The sequence below is a fragment of the Parus major genome, chromosome 23, assembly GCF_001522545.3.
Source record: "Parus major isolate Abel chromosome 23, Parus_major1.1, whole genome shotgun sequence".
NCBI lineage: Eukaryota > Metazoa > Chordata > Aves > Passeriformes > Paridae > Parus > Parus major.
This window is the reverse complement of record NC_031791.1, coordinates 11,887-25,791: the sequence shown is the minus strand read 5'-3', so window position 1 is coordinate 25,791 and position 13,905 is coordinate 11,887. Positions and strand designations below refer to the sequence as shown.

General features: G+C 52.9%; 1 protein-coding gene across 1 annotated transcript in view; it reads right to left on the bottom strand.

Annotated features, from left to right (window-relative positions):
- Window positions 1–4,134: 4,134 nt before the first annotated feature.
- Window positions 4,135–13,905, bottom strand: part of LOC107214221 (mannosyl-oligosaccharide 1,2-alpha-mannosidase IC) — a gene marked incomplete at its 5' end in the record, with an annotated part of 20,628 nt that continues 10,857 nt past the window's right edge. The window contains 6 exons of the mRNA XM_033519589.1: window positions 4,135–5,366; window positions 5,781–5,896; window positions 8,260–8,432; window positions 9,706–9,925; window positions 10,185–10,300; window positions 13,086–13,179. Of these exons, the coding sequence (XP_033375480.1) occupies window positions 5,246–5,366; window positions 5,781–5,896; window positions 8,260–8,432; window positions 9,706–9,925; window positions 10,185–10,300; window positions 13,086–13,179 (840 nt within the window). The remainder of the gene's footprint in view (window positions 5,367–5,780; window positions 5,897–8,259; window positions 8,433–9,705; window positions 9,926–10,184; window positions 10,301–13,085; window positions 13,180–13,905) is intronic.

Here is a 13,905-nt window from a genome sequence, read left to right as displayed (position 1 = left end):
AGCCGCCATGGCCGCCCGGCCGGGGGAGGCGTCAGGCGGGCGAGGAGGGGCCGCGGCCGCCCCGGGGGACCCGGCCGTCGAAAAAAAATCCTTTCCAGGGTTAAATCAGCACCGCTCCGGCAGCGGTAGGCTCTTTTTAGTGTTAAGTCACCGGCAGGAGGTGTGGGAAAAACGTATTTTAGTGTTAAATGGTCATCGCTCCCTCAGGGAAAACCTCGTTTTGAGGAGGCACCCGATGAATGACCGGCACCCGCTAAGGGAAAAATATGTTTTAGTGTTGAATCCCCGTCGCACGGTTAGGGGAAGTCTCTTTTTTAGTGTTAAATGAGGGACATTCGTTCAGGAAAAAGCACTTTTTAGGTTGAAATGTCTCTGCTGAGGGCTCTTGGAGGGGTGAACCCTCTCCTCTGGTCTCCAAGGACTTTGTCTTTATCATGAGAGAGGTGTGTGTGTCCATCCCCACACTTCCACTGTGGCATTTCGTCCTTAATTAAGCTTCTCCCAGAAAGAACAAAACCCTGAACTTGTCTTGCACTTCCCAAAACCAGCCATATCCTGCACTTCTGCTTGGTTAGAGCTGACTGAAATGGGTATATTTTTAACAAAACAGGTTTCACTTGCAGGGATTCCACTGAGGTTGGAGCCCTAGGGATGGGAATTAGGGGATGGGAATGACTTGGCAGCCTTGGGGTGATGGTGCTCAACCTCCTGTCTCCAGCATCATCCCCGTATTTTGGGTCATTTTTACCACCACGCCACTTTTTTGGGTCATTTCCACCCCAAACTTCTCAACCTCCCCATGTTTTCAGTGCCTCCCTCCAGATTGTCCCTTAGCAGTGGCTGGGCCATGACACACATATTTATTCATTTTAATCCCTCCCCATACCTCATCCTTCTGCTCCTCTGTGCTTCCAATCCCGCTGCAATCCCCGATCGCTGGGGGAGATTTCTGCAGCACCGAGTGTTTGATCTCTCCGAGGGTAGCAGAAAGCGTCAGCGTTTAATCCTTTGAAGCTCTGCTGTACCCTAAGCCTGCCTAATCGTTTTTGTTTTAGGTTTAAAGAACTCTCAAGATGGAGATGAGCCAGAGCATGACCAAGCCATTAAGAGAGGAGGATGGAGGGTGAGGATGGGACCAAGCAGAGGAGCAGTGGAACCAAGTGGGATTTTCGTGATTTACGTCAGGGTTGTTGCACTGAGGGAGGAAGGAGAAAATTCCTTCTGCCAGCTGCACCACAGCAGAAAACTTCCCTGAAACTCTGCTCCATAAAGAACCCGATGGTGGCTTGGGCTGTGGGGAGGAACAGGATTAGCAGAGTGTGGAAATGACGTCTGGGAGCAGGGACAGGTGGGGATGAGCTCAGCACTGGGAGCAGATGTGCTTTAAAACCTGCTGGGCTCATTAGGCTGGGCAGTGAGGGGTGCAGAGCTGCTGGCCTGGAATAACCCAGCTCCAAGCACAGAGTGGAGCAGGGTGGGATGGGTTTGGAACAGGATAAATGTCCTGGTTTGTCTGGGGAATGAGCAGGAGCTGGTGGAGGGGTCCTGGCAGAGCTGAGGTGATTCTGTTTGGATGATGAGAGGTGGAAGGGCTCATTTTACACCTGAACCATTTCCAGTGCCATCAGCTGCCACATAAAGATGAGAAACGGGGGAATTATTTGATGGGAAAGAGAATGAAAGACAAAAGGTGAAATAATTCAGGTTGGCTGTTGCTCCTCAAAAGAGAACAAACCCAACAGCTCTTGGCTCTCCACTGCTGGGTCCTGGGATTACAGCACATGGGAAGAATGTTAAATATCCACACATCTGCTGGGGGGGCCCACCCAGGCACACCTGGATCAAAGGGAATCCTAAAAATAATAATAGGGAAGATTTCCACCCAGCAGGAAAAACTATCCCAGATTTCCCTTTGGTGAGAAGGGAGAAAGTTGGGCTGAAAATAAGGAAATGGTGAGGGGTTGGTAGCAGCAGGGGTGAAAAACTCAGAGAAACAAGAGGAATCCAGGCCTGGTTGGAAGGGGACAAGAAAACCAGAGGTGATAAAGCTTCACAGGCATGGAAATCAGAGAATTCATCCCAGAAAAAGCACAGCCAGCAAGGAAAAGGAAGTTTGAGACATTTCAAAGCAAACCCTTCAGCTGCAGAGCAGGAGCCAATTCCTGTGTCTTGCATTCCCAACTCCTCCATGACCAACCCTAAATAAAATCCTTTACAAAGCAGGAGTTTTGTGGAGAGGGTTCCTGACTCCAGCATGATCCCTTTGGAGGATTCATTCATTCTCCTCAGGGAATGAAGCCCCAAACATGCTCAGAGGAGCTGCTGGGACTCTGCTGGTGCTGGAGCCAGGGCTCGTGCATCACAACTGAAACAATCAGATGAAAGGATCAGATCAAAACCTATGTGGAAAAATACTCTGGCTGCCAGGCTTTTGAATCCAATAACCAATTCTGCTGAAAGCCTTCCCAGGGAATTTAATAATGCTGTTAAAATGAAGTGTGGGTTAGAAAAAGGTGCATTTGTTTTCTGGATGGTTTTGTCTTATCTCTGTGCAGGCCAGGCAACAGCAGCCCGTGGTTGTACAAGTGATAGGGAAGAGTTTTCACCTCCACCACTGATGCAACTTTCTGTTATCAGAACTTCATTTACAGGAGATTCCTTCTGATACAAAGGAGGGCCACAAGCTCTGATGGTGAAAATTAAGATGGTAATCACAGTTTATGAAGTAGAAGTGGAATGTTCCAGGGGAAATGGGCAATACCCCTGGCTGGTGGCATTGCCTGGTGAGTCCAAGCAGGAAAAAAAGACCAAAAAATAATAGAATTCCCACACAGCTGAGACTGGAAGGCAGGAGAGCAGCTGAAGGACACACATCTCCCCACATCCCTTCCATGGGGCATTTACAGCCAGACCTCTGGTTCGGTGTAAATCCATTTACTCACCTGCTCCAGGTCTGGAAACCAAGGGGTTCCCTCTGGGCAGGAAAATCCCAGCTGTTGGGAGGAATTTGGGGTGGGATCCATCCCCTGCTCCCACAGGCAGGAGCATCCAGCCAAGGCTCGGGGAAGGGAGGAGCAGAAGCATTTCAAGGCACCAGCAGGACAAACATCCCTGCAGGGCTGCGGGACAGAAGGATCCCTGGTAGGGATCAAGGCCAGGCCTTGGAACAAAGCTGATCTGGGGGTAAATCTTAACTCCTGCTAAACACACTGAGCTCAATGCCTGTGGTTAATCCCTGGGGATTCCAGGGGATATCTGGGAGCCCAGGCAGGGGAATTTGCAGAGTTGCCTTGGCACCATCGGAGACAGCCAAAAGCTTCTGCCCTGTCTGGCATGGAGCTCCTGGGAGCAGAGTCAGGGATCAGCTTTGGCTCTGCAGGGCAGCTCCAACACCTCCTGGTCTGTGGTGTGGCCACTGAGCTGCAGAAACTTCCTCAGGAAGGGTGAGGGATGCTCCCACTCACTGGTGTGAAATGGAAACCAAGCGTGGAGCTCTGGTGTAACAGCAGGATCTGTTCCTGAAGGAAACCAGAACCACACTGTTTGTTTTGGGGGGTTAAATTCTGCCAGGCAGCGTTCCATGTTGTTCCAAAAGCAGGCTGGTCTTATTTAAGAAATTCCCTTAATCCATTATCAAAATCCTCTGAGCTACAAGAGCTTCCCCATCCCCAAATCTCCCGGATAACACAGCTCACTCCCGAGATGTTTATTTACCAATAACCATTCCTCTAGGCCAGGCTTAGCAGGCAGCAGCTTTATCCCTGGGATAATGCTAAGTCCCCATCTGACAATCTTATTTCTCTCGGGGAATTACAAAGGCAGGAATTTAGAAACAACATTTTCTGTTTTCACAACTTGCTCAAAGCAACTTTATTTTTTCCCCCAAGCTGCTGAATGAACCAATTGTCACGAGGATGTCACAAGAATGAACAAAAATGTTCCATCCCCCAGGGCCACAAAACTTTGCAGTGATCAGAGGCAATGCTGATCCCAGATCCAGCAGTTTAAGAGAGCTGGGATTTGCTGTCAAACACTGCCTAGATTCCCCTAGAAATCAACTTCTACTGCACAAAACTCTTTAAATCCACCAGTATTGTCTTGTTCCAAGCATGGAGTAACTGGTCTTTTACAGGATCAACCCCAACAGCCTTTTTATTTTACAAGACTTTTATTCTGTTTCACAGATCTGACTATTACAGCAGTAAAATTATTACAAGTGACTCGTAACATTTAGTTCCAAATAAAAGTAGAAAAACACGAGAAAAAAAAATGATAAAGGAAAGTTAAATGAGATGTGATGGGTGGTAAATGTGTTTTAAGAGCACAGAAAAAAAAAAGGTATATAAAAATACATCAGGAGCAAGGATTTTGCAGCCAAGTTTTGGTTTAGTTACAATTCTGAGGATCCTGAACTCACCATCCATGGCCACTGCAGCCAGACCTGCCTTGGATCTTCATTTTGGGGCCAGCAGAGCCCCTCTGTTGGCTCCTGTGTCCCTTGGAGGAGGAATTTATCACCAATCCACCCCAGGAGCTCCTGGATTGCTCCTGTCCTGCTGAGTTACCCCTCCAGCAGGGATCAGAGTGGTTCAAATCCCCCAGGAGGAGCAGGGCCTGAAATCTGCAAATTCCAACCTGAGGCTGCTCCTGTTTGTGGAGGGTTTAATCCTCTAAATTTTCCCAGTAAAACATCACCTTTCCCTGTCCTCTCTTCACTGCTGAGCTCTCAGCTGGCTCCTCAGCCATCCCCAGGAATTCCAGCTGCTCTCCCACACCAAGGACAACAGCCCTTCCTCGTTCCCCTGTCCCTCCTGAAGAGCCCCCAAAGCCCAGAATATTGAGAGCTGGTCACTGGGAAGGTGATAAATCCAAGAGCAGAAATGAAACAGAGAAAGGAAAGGAGGATGAGTGTGTGTGTGTGTGTGTGTGTAAAGTCTTATTTTATGGCAAACTTCCAGTCCTTTGGCCACTATAAAGCAAAATCAGTGGATTTCATATAAATTCTCTGTATAAAGGAATGTCTATGAACTGTGTATGGCCCAGAATAAACATCTCATCATCAGCCTAGTAGAGCTCCTCACAGAGGAAAAGAAGGTGCTTAGTCATGGTTCATCTTCCCAAGAAAATACTGTCCGGAATTGGACTAGTGCCCCCAAATACCATTTCAGGAACAGGAGGAATTCCTTCAATGGAAAGGAAAAGCAGAGTCTGCCCAGGCTGGGGGAGCAGGGGCTGGGCAGGGACCTCAGGGCTGCACCGCTGCTTTAAAGTCCGTGTGGTTGATGGGCAGGGGATGAGCCTCGGTGTTGAACACCCAGTCCTCCAGGGACAGCACGTCATCTTCACAGAACAGAAGATAGAGGTACCTGCAGCCACAGGAGAGGGGCAGGAGGGGTTACAGGAGCTCAGCAGGGACTCCAGGCAGGCACAGGCAGCAGGATGTGGTGGGGCTGCTGCCTCTGTAGGCGTGACACATTCTTAATTCCTTGGAAAATCCCCACCCTTCCCACTTCACCCAGCTCTGGATCACAGCAGAGCCCTTCAAACCCAGCAGGAACCTCCAGGGAGCCAAGGGCAGCAGAGGTTCTGCAGCAGGAAACTCCCAAAGCTTCCCAAAACTTGCCCAGTTTCCCCCCTGAATGGCTTGGGTTGGAAAGATGCTGAAAGCTCCTCTGCCTGCCTGGGAGAGAAGACTTCCCCTTTATTATCTGGGGCCCGTGAAGCAGCTGCTGCTGCAGGAATTGTGCTGCTCAGGGAGGCCCCTGTGAGCCCAGACTTACTTCAGAGTCTCTGCGAGGAAGAAGCTCTGCTGCATGTTGTCGTGGCTGGGCGTGGTGGTGTAAACGTCTCGGATGCCAGAGAAGCCAGCTTCCACCCTGCAGTGCTTCTCCAGGGCCTGGGGCAGGAACACAGAGCTCAGCACCCATCCAGCACCACGGGCTGCATCCCAAACACAGCTCCTGTCCCTCCCTGAGGAGAGCAGGCTTTCTCCACGCTCTGGGAATCAGCCTGGCTGAGATGGAACACCTGAACTTGCTGGCAGTGCACAGGAAACATCCACAGTGGAGAGAACACACGGAACTGAGGCACTGAGTATTCCTGCCCCACTGCTTGTGGGTTTGAGAACAATTTGGGTTGAAAGAAACCTTCAAAATCAGCCAGTTCCACCCCCCTGCTGTGGACAGGGTCACCTTCCTCTAGCCCAAGCTTCTCAGAACCCCACACAACCTGACCTTGAGCATTTCAGCACAACTGAAATAATTCCCACTCCTTCCAGTGACCCAAGCAAAGATTTTCATAGGAATGCAGCCACCCAGAGCCCCGTGGCCTCTGCAGCCTTACCTGCACCACCTCCCAGCCCCAGTGCCTGTACTTGGGGTCGTGGGTGAGCCTCCAGAGGTACATGTAGCTCTCCACCACCTCGGGCCGCAGGATGTAGTAGCGCTCGCTGAGCCGCGTGGCCATGGCCTCGCTCCCCGCGTCGAAGCGGAACGCCTCGGGGCCCAGCTTGGTGTCTGGGGAGAATCACACACACACAAACTGTCACTGGGAGGGCAGCACAAGCAGAGGCACCAGCCAGGTGCTTTCATGCTGCTCAGGATGCCAGTGTTTAGCTAAGGCTTTGTTAAACCTTTTCTTCTGCCTTTGGAGAGAAGGGCTTGGGATGATGGGAAGGGCTCAGCCAACTGCACTGCTTTTATGAACAGAACATCAGGAGTGTGTTGGTGTTTGGTGAAGAGTCTGTCTCTTGTGAGCATTATCCAGCATTCAAATCCCTGCTTTCGACACCAACTTGTTCAGGAGGTTTCCCAGAGCAGCTGTGGCTGCCCCTGGATCCCTGGCAGTGCCCAAGGCCAGGCTGGATGGGGCTGGGAGCAGCCTGGGACAGTGGGAGGTGTCCCTGCCCAAGGCAGGGGGTGGATTGGGATGGATTTTAAGGTCCCTTCCAGCCCAAACCACTCCATAATTCTGTGATCATGCCCCTGGCTGTGTCTGCCTTGCTGCTGTGCTTCATGATCTCCCTCTGATGACTCTGCAGACCTTCCCTGGGCCCTGCAGTGTTTGCTGGGAGCTGGGGGCCACTCTCTGCTGAGCCTCCAGAGCTGGAGCAGCATGGGCAGCCTGCTGTCCTCTCTGTGCTGATGGTGAAAATTGGCTCCAGGCACTCACAGCCACGGGGTTGTTAGTTCAGATGGTTTAGTTCTGTGAGAGCTGCAGGGGGGGCAGAAAGAGTTATGTGCAAACATCATTTCAGGTTAGCTTGGAGTGTATTGGGCAAACATGCTGGGCACCAAACTGGGCTGGCTGGTGTGGGGAAGGTGTGGAACAATCCCTGGATGCAGCTGTGGACAGACCTGGGCCTGACAAGGTCCTGGAGAGCTGCCTCAGCTGCCTGCAGCCTCCCAGGAGCTGCAGAGAAGAAAGGAGGGGTGTCCTGAGCAGCTCCTGCAGGCAGAGAACCAACCCAGCCCCTCACTGCCCTCCACAGCTCTGGGGGGTGAAAGAAATTGTCCTGAGCTTGTGAAACGAAGACTCAGAGAGTTGGAGAAGCTCAGGAATTCCATTTTCCTGCTCCCCTCTCTCAGCTGCAGGGCTCCAGCACTGCCCTGCTGGGCTTCTCAGCTCCATAAAGAGACACTCTGCAGTTAACCCCTGCTCATCCTCCCCTCCTGAGGGCAGAGGGATGTGGAAGGACAGGATTGAGCCCCGGGTCCATTCCCAGCTCTGCCCCAGCCGCTCTGTCCCCTCCACACATCCCAGGGAAGGCACAGCAGGGAGAGCCCCGGTTACCTGAGCGTGTGTAGGACTCGTGGCAGGTGCTGGTGATCTCTGCTGCCAGCTCCATGTGCCTCTGCCTCCTCTCCTCCGCAGCGTGCTCGGCCCCCAGGGCAATCATGCCCCCAGAGAAACAGGCCAAGTGGCCCATCTTGTGGTCCAGGATGCCACCCCTCCACTCAGCGATGTAGGTCAAGCCTCCTGCAGATTTTTTCACCAAATGTTTTTCTATGGCCTGAAGGGATGAAAATAAATCAGGTCTGAAAATCAGGGATGAAAAATCGGGGATGAAAATCAGGGATGAAAATCAGGGTTGAAAATCAGGGNGTCACCTTCCTCTAGCCCAAGCTTCTCAGAACCCCACACAACCTGACCTTGAGCATTTCAGCACAACTGAAATAATTCCCACTCCTTCCAGTGACCCAAGCAAAGATTTTCATAGGAATGCAGCCACCCAGAGCCCCGTGGCCTCTGCAGCCTTACCTGCACCACCTCCCAGCCCCAGTGCCTGTACTTGGGGTCGTGGGTGAGCCTCCAGAGGTACATGTAGCTCTCCACCACCTCGGGCCGCAGGATGTAGTAGCGCTCGCTGAGCCGCGTGGCCATGGCCTCGCTCCCCGCGTCGAAGCGGAACGCCTCGGGGCCCAGCTTGGTGTCTGGGGAGAATCACACACACACAAACTGTCACTGGGAGGGCAGCACAAGCAGAGGCACCAGCCAGGTGCTTTCATGCTGCTCAGGATGCCAGTGTTTAGCTAAGGCTTTGTTAAACCTTTTCTTCTGCCTTTGGAGAGAAGGGCTTGGGATGATGGGAAGGGCTCAGCCAACTGCACTGCTTTTATGAACAGAACATCAGGAGTGTGTTGGTGTTTGGTGAAGAGTCTGTCTCTTGTGAGCATTATCCAGCATTCAAATCCCTGCTTTCGACACCAACTTGTTCAGGAGGTTTCCCAGAGCAGCTGTGGCTGCCCCTGGATCCCTGGCAGTGCCCAAGGCCAGGCTGGATGGGGCTGGGAGCAGCCTGGGACAGTGGGAGGTGTCCCTGCCCAAGGCAGGGGGTGGATTGGGATGGATTTTAAGGTCCCTTCCAGCCCAAACCACTCCATAATTCTGTGATCATGCCCCTGGCTGTGTCTGCCTTGCTGCTGTGCTTCATGATCTCCCTCTGATGACTCTGCAGACCTTCCCTGGGCCCTGCAGTGTTTGCTGGGAGCTGGGGGCCACTCTCTGCTGAGCCAGAGCTGGAGCAGCATGGGCAGCCTGCTGTCCTCTCTGTGCTGATGGTGAAAATTGGCTCCAGGCACTCACAGCCACGGGGTTGTTAGTTCAGATGGTTTAGTTCTGTGAGAGCTGCAGGGGGGGCAAAAAGAGTTATGTGCAAACATCATTTCAGGTTAGCTTGGAGTGTATTGGGCAAACATGCTGGGCACCAAACTGGGCTGGCTGGTGTGGGGAAGGTGTGGAACAATCCCTGGATGCAGCTGTGGACAGACCTGGGCCTGACAAGGTCCTGGAGAGCTGCCTCAGCTGCCTGCAGCCTCCCAGGAGCTGCAGAGAAGAAAGGAGGGGTGTCCTGAGCAGCTCCTGCAGGCAGAGAACCAACCCAGCCCCTCACTGCCCTCCACAGCTCTGGGGGGTGAAAGAAATTGTCCTGAGCTTGTGAAACGAAGACTCAGAGAGTTGGAGAAGCTCAGGAATTCCATTTTCCTGCTCCCCTCTCTCAGCTGCAGGGCTCCAGCACTGCCCTGCTGGGCTGCTCAGCTCCATAAAGAGACACTCTGCAGTTAACCCCTGCTCATCCTCCCCTCCTGAGGGCAGAGGGATGTGGAAGGACAGGATTGAGCCCCGGGTCCATTCCCAGCTCTGCCCCAGCCGCTCTGTCCCCTCCACACATCCCAGGGAAGGCACAGCAGGGAGAGCCCCGGTTACCTGAGCGTGTGTAGGACTCGTGGCAGGTGCTGGTGATCTCTGCTGCCAGCTCCATGTGCCTCTGCCTCCTCTCCTCCGCAGCGTGCTCGGCCCCCAGGGCAATCATGCCCCCAGAGAAACAGGCCAAGTGGCCCATCTTGTGGTCCAGGATGCCACCCCTCCACTCAGCGATGTAGGTCAAGCCTCCTGCAGATTTTTTCACCAAATGTTTTTCTATGGCCTGAAGGGATGAAAATAAATCAGGTCTGAAAATCAGGGATGAAAAATCGGGGATGAAAATCAGGGATGAAAATCAGGGTTGAAAATCAGGGATGAAAATCAGGGTTTTAAGAGAGTGGACAGTAAGAAAAACTTTCTCAGCGTTACTTTAGTGACAGGAGTGGGTACCAAGGAAACCCACAGATTTATTCTGAAGGTCTGAAACCTTCTTATGAACCACATCCTTCCCAAAACCCACAGAGCAGCACCTGGCTCCTCACCTCCAAGGCATCGTCGTACATCTTTTTAGCTTCAGAGTCTTTCTTGTCTGACATCAGCCAGGATTTGATGAGATATTCATAAAAGCTGTCCCCGAGCCCCCCGATGGAGACGTGGTCTGTGGTGGGAAAGCCAGGAGAGAGTTTCAGGTTCATGATATACAATGAGCAGCTGTTTTACAAAGGAGAAACAATCACGTCCTATTTAATGCCCTTGTTCTCTCCTTCCTCTTCCCGGCTTCCTGGGGAGAGCTTGCAGCATTTGCTTTTCAGAAAGCAAGAAAGGTGGAAAGTGCAATCAGGAGAAAAATGTTCTGTCATTTTCCAGAGCATTAGTATCCCTTACCAGAACCATTCAGAAGCCTTATTTTACAAGTTATTTATTCTGCGTGAAGATGCTTCCTGTTTATGGAGCCATCATCATAAATCCACCCTCATAAACCAAAAGCAGGGGTGGGAATTGATAGATTTCCATCTGGATGGAGCCCCTGGGAGCTGTCTCCCTGCCTCAGGAAAGGAAGGAGAGGTGTTTGGATCCCACAGAGCTGCCAGCAAGGGGCTGTGGAGACACCCCTGGCTGTGCCATTTGTATTCCTGGCTCACGGAGGGACTCGGAGCCCTGGGGAGGGCTGGGGGTTGCTGGCACATTAAAATGATAAAGTCAGGTACAGGAATGTGCACTGCATATTTTCCTCTGCAGAAATCAAATTTCTGAGGCTGTCTGCTGAAGAGCAGCCCCTGCTCTGACCTTCCAGGAGGTGCTGAGGAATTGCAGTGTGAAATGGGCCTGACAGCTGCGGGTTTGAGCCTGGGGGGAGCTGCTGCATGGCTTTACAGCTCCAAACTGTGCCTCGGGGGGAACAGCAGCGTTCTCACTCTTTAAAGCAGTCAAGCACTCCCATTTTTAGGAGAGCAAGACAAATTACCCTCCCTGGACTGAGCCATCCCTGTTAATTAACAGTGTCCACCCCTGGCCCTCACTTCCCAGCTAAGCACAGTGTTCAGAGCCGCTCAGATTTTTGTTTCCTCGTACACAGATAAAAGTCCCCGAGGCTTATTCCAAATGCTGAATCCTCCCAGCAGCAGAAACCAACAGCCATGCATCATTTTCCTGACCTGAAGAGCAAACATCCCTGACACACTGTGTCCAATGATCCAGGGAATAATCCCTAGCAAAACAATGAGATTAAACACCCGGCCTCCGTGCGAGGAGAGAGGGCAGAGGATTTGCAAGCACAGCCTGCCTTTAAAGAGCAGCTCTGTGATCCTGAGTGTGTCATTCATAAACTCACCAAAGCTGCAGCCCTGGTACATAATTGCTTTCCATATGGCAGCAGCCCTGGCAGCGTTTGCCTCCCAGGCACTCTGCATCAATAAATAAATCCCTGCCTTCAGCAGGGGACTGGGCTTCCATTCCCAGAGGTAACAACTGCACTCCTCATTTACAGCATCCACTCATTCAGCCAGGTCAAAGATACACCTTTTAAGAAAATCACAGCAATTTCAAGGAAAACAGCTTCCTGCAAAGAGAGAAAATGAGGGTCTGGCCCCTCTGGGGAGGAGGCTGCAGGTGCCTCCCTGCTCTGGTCCTCATCTGTTTCTCCCCAGCAGCACTGGAGATGCACAAGGGGCTGATCACTCTTCTCCCTCCCTGGGATATGGAGTCATTTCCCAAGGTCAGATCCTGAGCAACTGCCACAAACAGCCTGTGAAAGTCTGTCTGGAGCTGGGAAATTTCCTTTGGCAGGAACCTGCCTGTCCCAACACAAACAATCAGAGGCTGCTTTTAATGTGCTCTTAAAAGCACCAACAGGCCTCTCTTTCCATCAGCAAGTTCAGGGCGATGCAGTGAAATCAGCAGACAGAAAACAGAATTAAGTTGGTGGCAGAAGAGATGAGGGCTTCCTCACAGCAGCAAAGGGCAGCTCTGGTTTAATGGCACAATTGTGACCATCCCAGACACCTTGCTGGGAGCAGCCCTGCCAGTGAAAGGTCAGGGATTGCTCACAGCCAGAGCTCTGTTGCCACCAGAGCCACAAAAGCAGCAGTGGGAAAGGTCTGGAGAGATCCAGCCCAGCAAAAAGTGCAACAAAGCACGGGGACACCAGGTAATGCGAGGGCTCAGAGTAACCTGCCTGGATAATAAATGTCACCCACTGACAGGCTCAAACCAATCTCTGCAGAAAGAGACTTTTCTTTGACAACATCAAATCCAGCAGCCAAAACCAGCAGATCAATAACAGAGCAGAAAGTGGAGGTTTAGAGGTCAGAGCTGCAGAAGTGCCATCTCCTGCTCCCACCACAGGACAAACTTCTGAGAGGAGGGGCACAATCTTTTCCCTGTGTGCTTCCAGAATTCCCCTGCTGTCTCCCAGACCTTCCCTGATTATTGCTCCCCTTGCCCAGCAGAGCAGCATCTCCCTAATTCCACATCTCCACTGCTGGGCTCCCAACAGGAGAGAAGAAAACCTCATCTCCTCCTTCCTTCCCAAATGGCTCTCTGCAGAGGTACCATGGTAACAGGAACCACGCACAGGAGAATTCATCCCTGGATCTGAGGGGGATCTGAGGGGGATCTGAGGGGGATCTGAGGCTCCTCCAAGCCCTGTGGCTCTCCAGGTGTTTCCTGGAATGCAGGGGAATCTCGCTGTGCTCCCCCTGGGGCTGTGTGCTGACTGCAGGATCAGTGGCTGTGGGATGGAGCGTGTGCCACCACCCCCTGCTTCTCTCTCTGGAGCTGGGACACGCGGCTGGAAGTGCACAATTCCTGCCCTGCACCCTGCAAAGCTGGGCTGTGTCGTGTGCCACAGCCTGGCTGCTCTGCCAGCTGCTGCTGCTGTTTCCTGGGGAGGGATGGGAGGGCTGGAAGGGTGCAGGCAGGAGGGGAGGTGGGGTGATACCTACGCTGCACCCAGCTCCCCGTCACCGGGCTCAGGAAGTTGGGGTAAAGACCCTGCGGCTTCTCCACTCTGCTGAGCACCCTGCGGATGTTCATCACCTGTGAGAGAGAGGAGAGACAAGGCTGGGCTGGCTGCTGGGATCAGGGCTGGACCCTCACTCCCCACTCTGATCCCTGCCCTGATCCCTGCTCTGATCCCTGCCCTGATCCCTGCCCTGATCCCTGCTCTGATTCCTACCCTGATCCCCGCCCTGATCCCCGCCCTGATCCCTGCCCTGATCCCTGTCCTGATCCCTGCCCCGATCCCTGTCCTGATCCCTGCTCTGATTCCTACCCTGATCCCCACTCTGATCCCTGCCCCGATCCCTGCCCTGATCCCTGCCCTGATCCCTGCCCTGATCCCTGCCCTGATCCCCACTCTGATCCCTGCCCTGATCCCTGCCCTGATCCCCACTCTGATCCCTGCCCTGATCCCTGCCCTGATCCCTGCCCCAATCCCTGCTCTGATCCCTGTCCTGATCCCTGTCCTGATCCCTGTCCTGATCCCTGCCCTGATCCCTGCCCTGATCCCTGCCCCGATCCCTGCTCTGATTCCTACCCTGATCCCCACTCTGATCCCCGCTCTGATCCCTGCCCTGATCCCTGTCCTGATCCCTGCCCTGATCCCTGCCCTGGTCCCTGCCCTGGTCCCTGCCCTGATCCCTGCTCTGATCCCTGCCCTGATCCCTGCCCTGATCCCCACTCTGATCCCTGCTCTGATCCCTGCCCTGATCCCTGCCCTGATCCCTGCCCTGATCCCCACTCTGATCCCTGCCCTGATCCCTG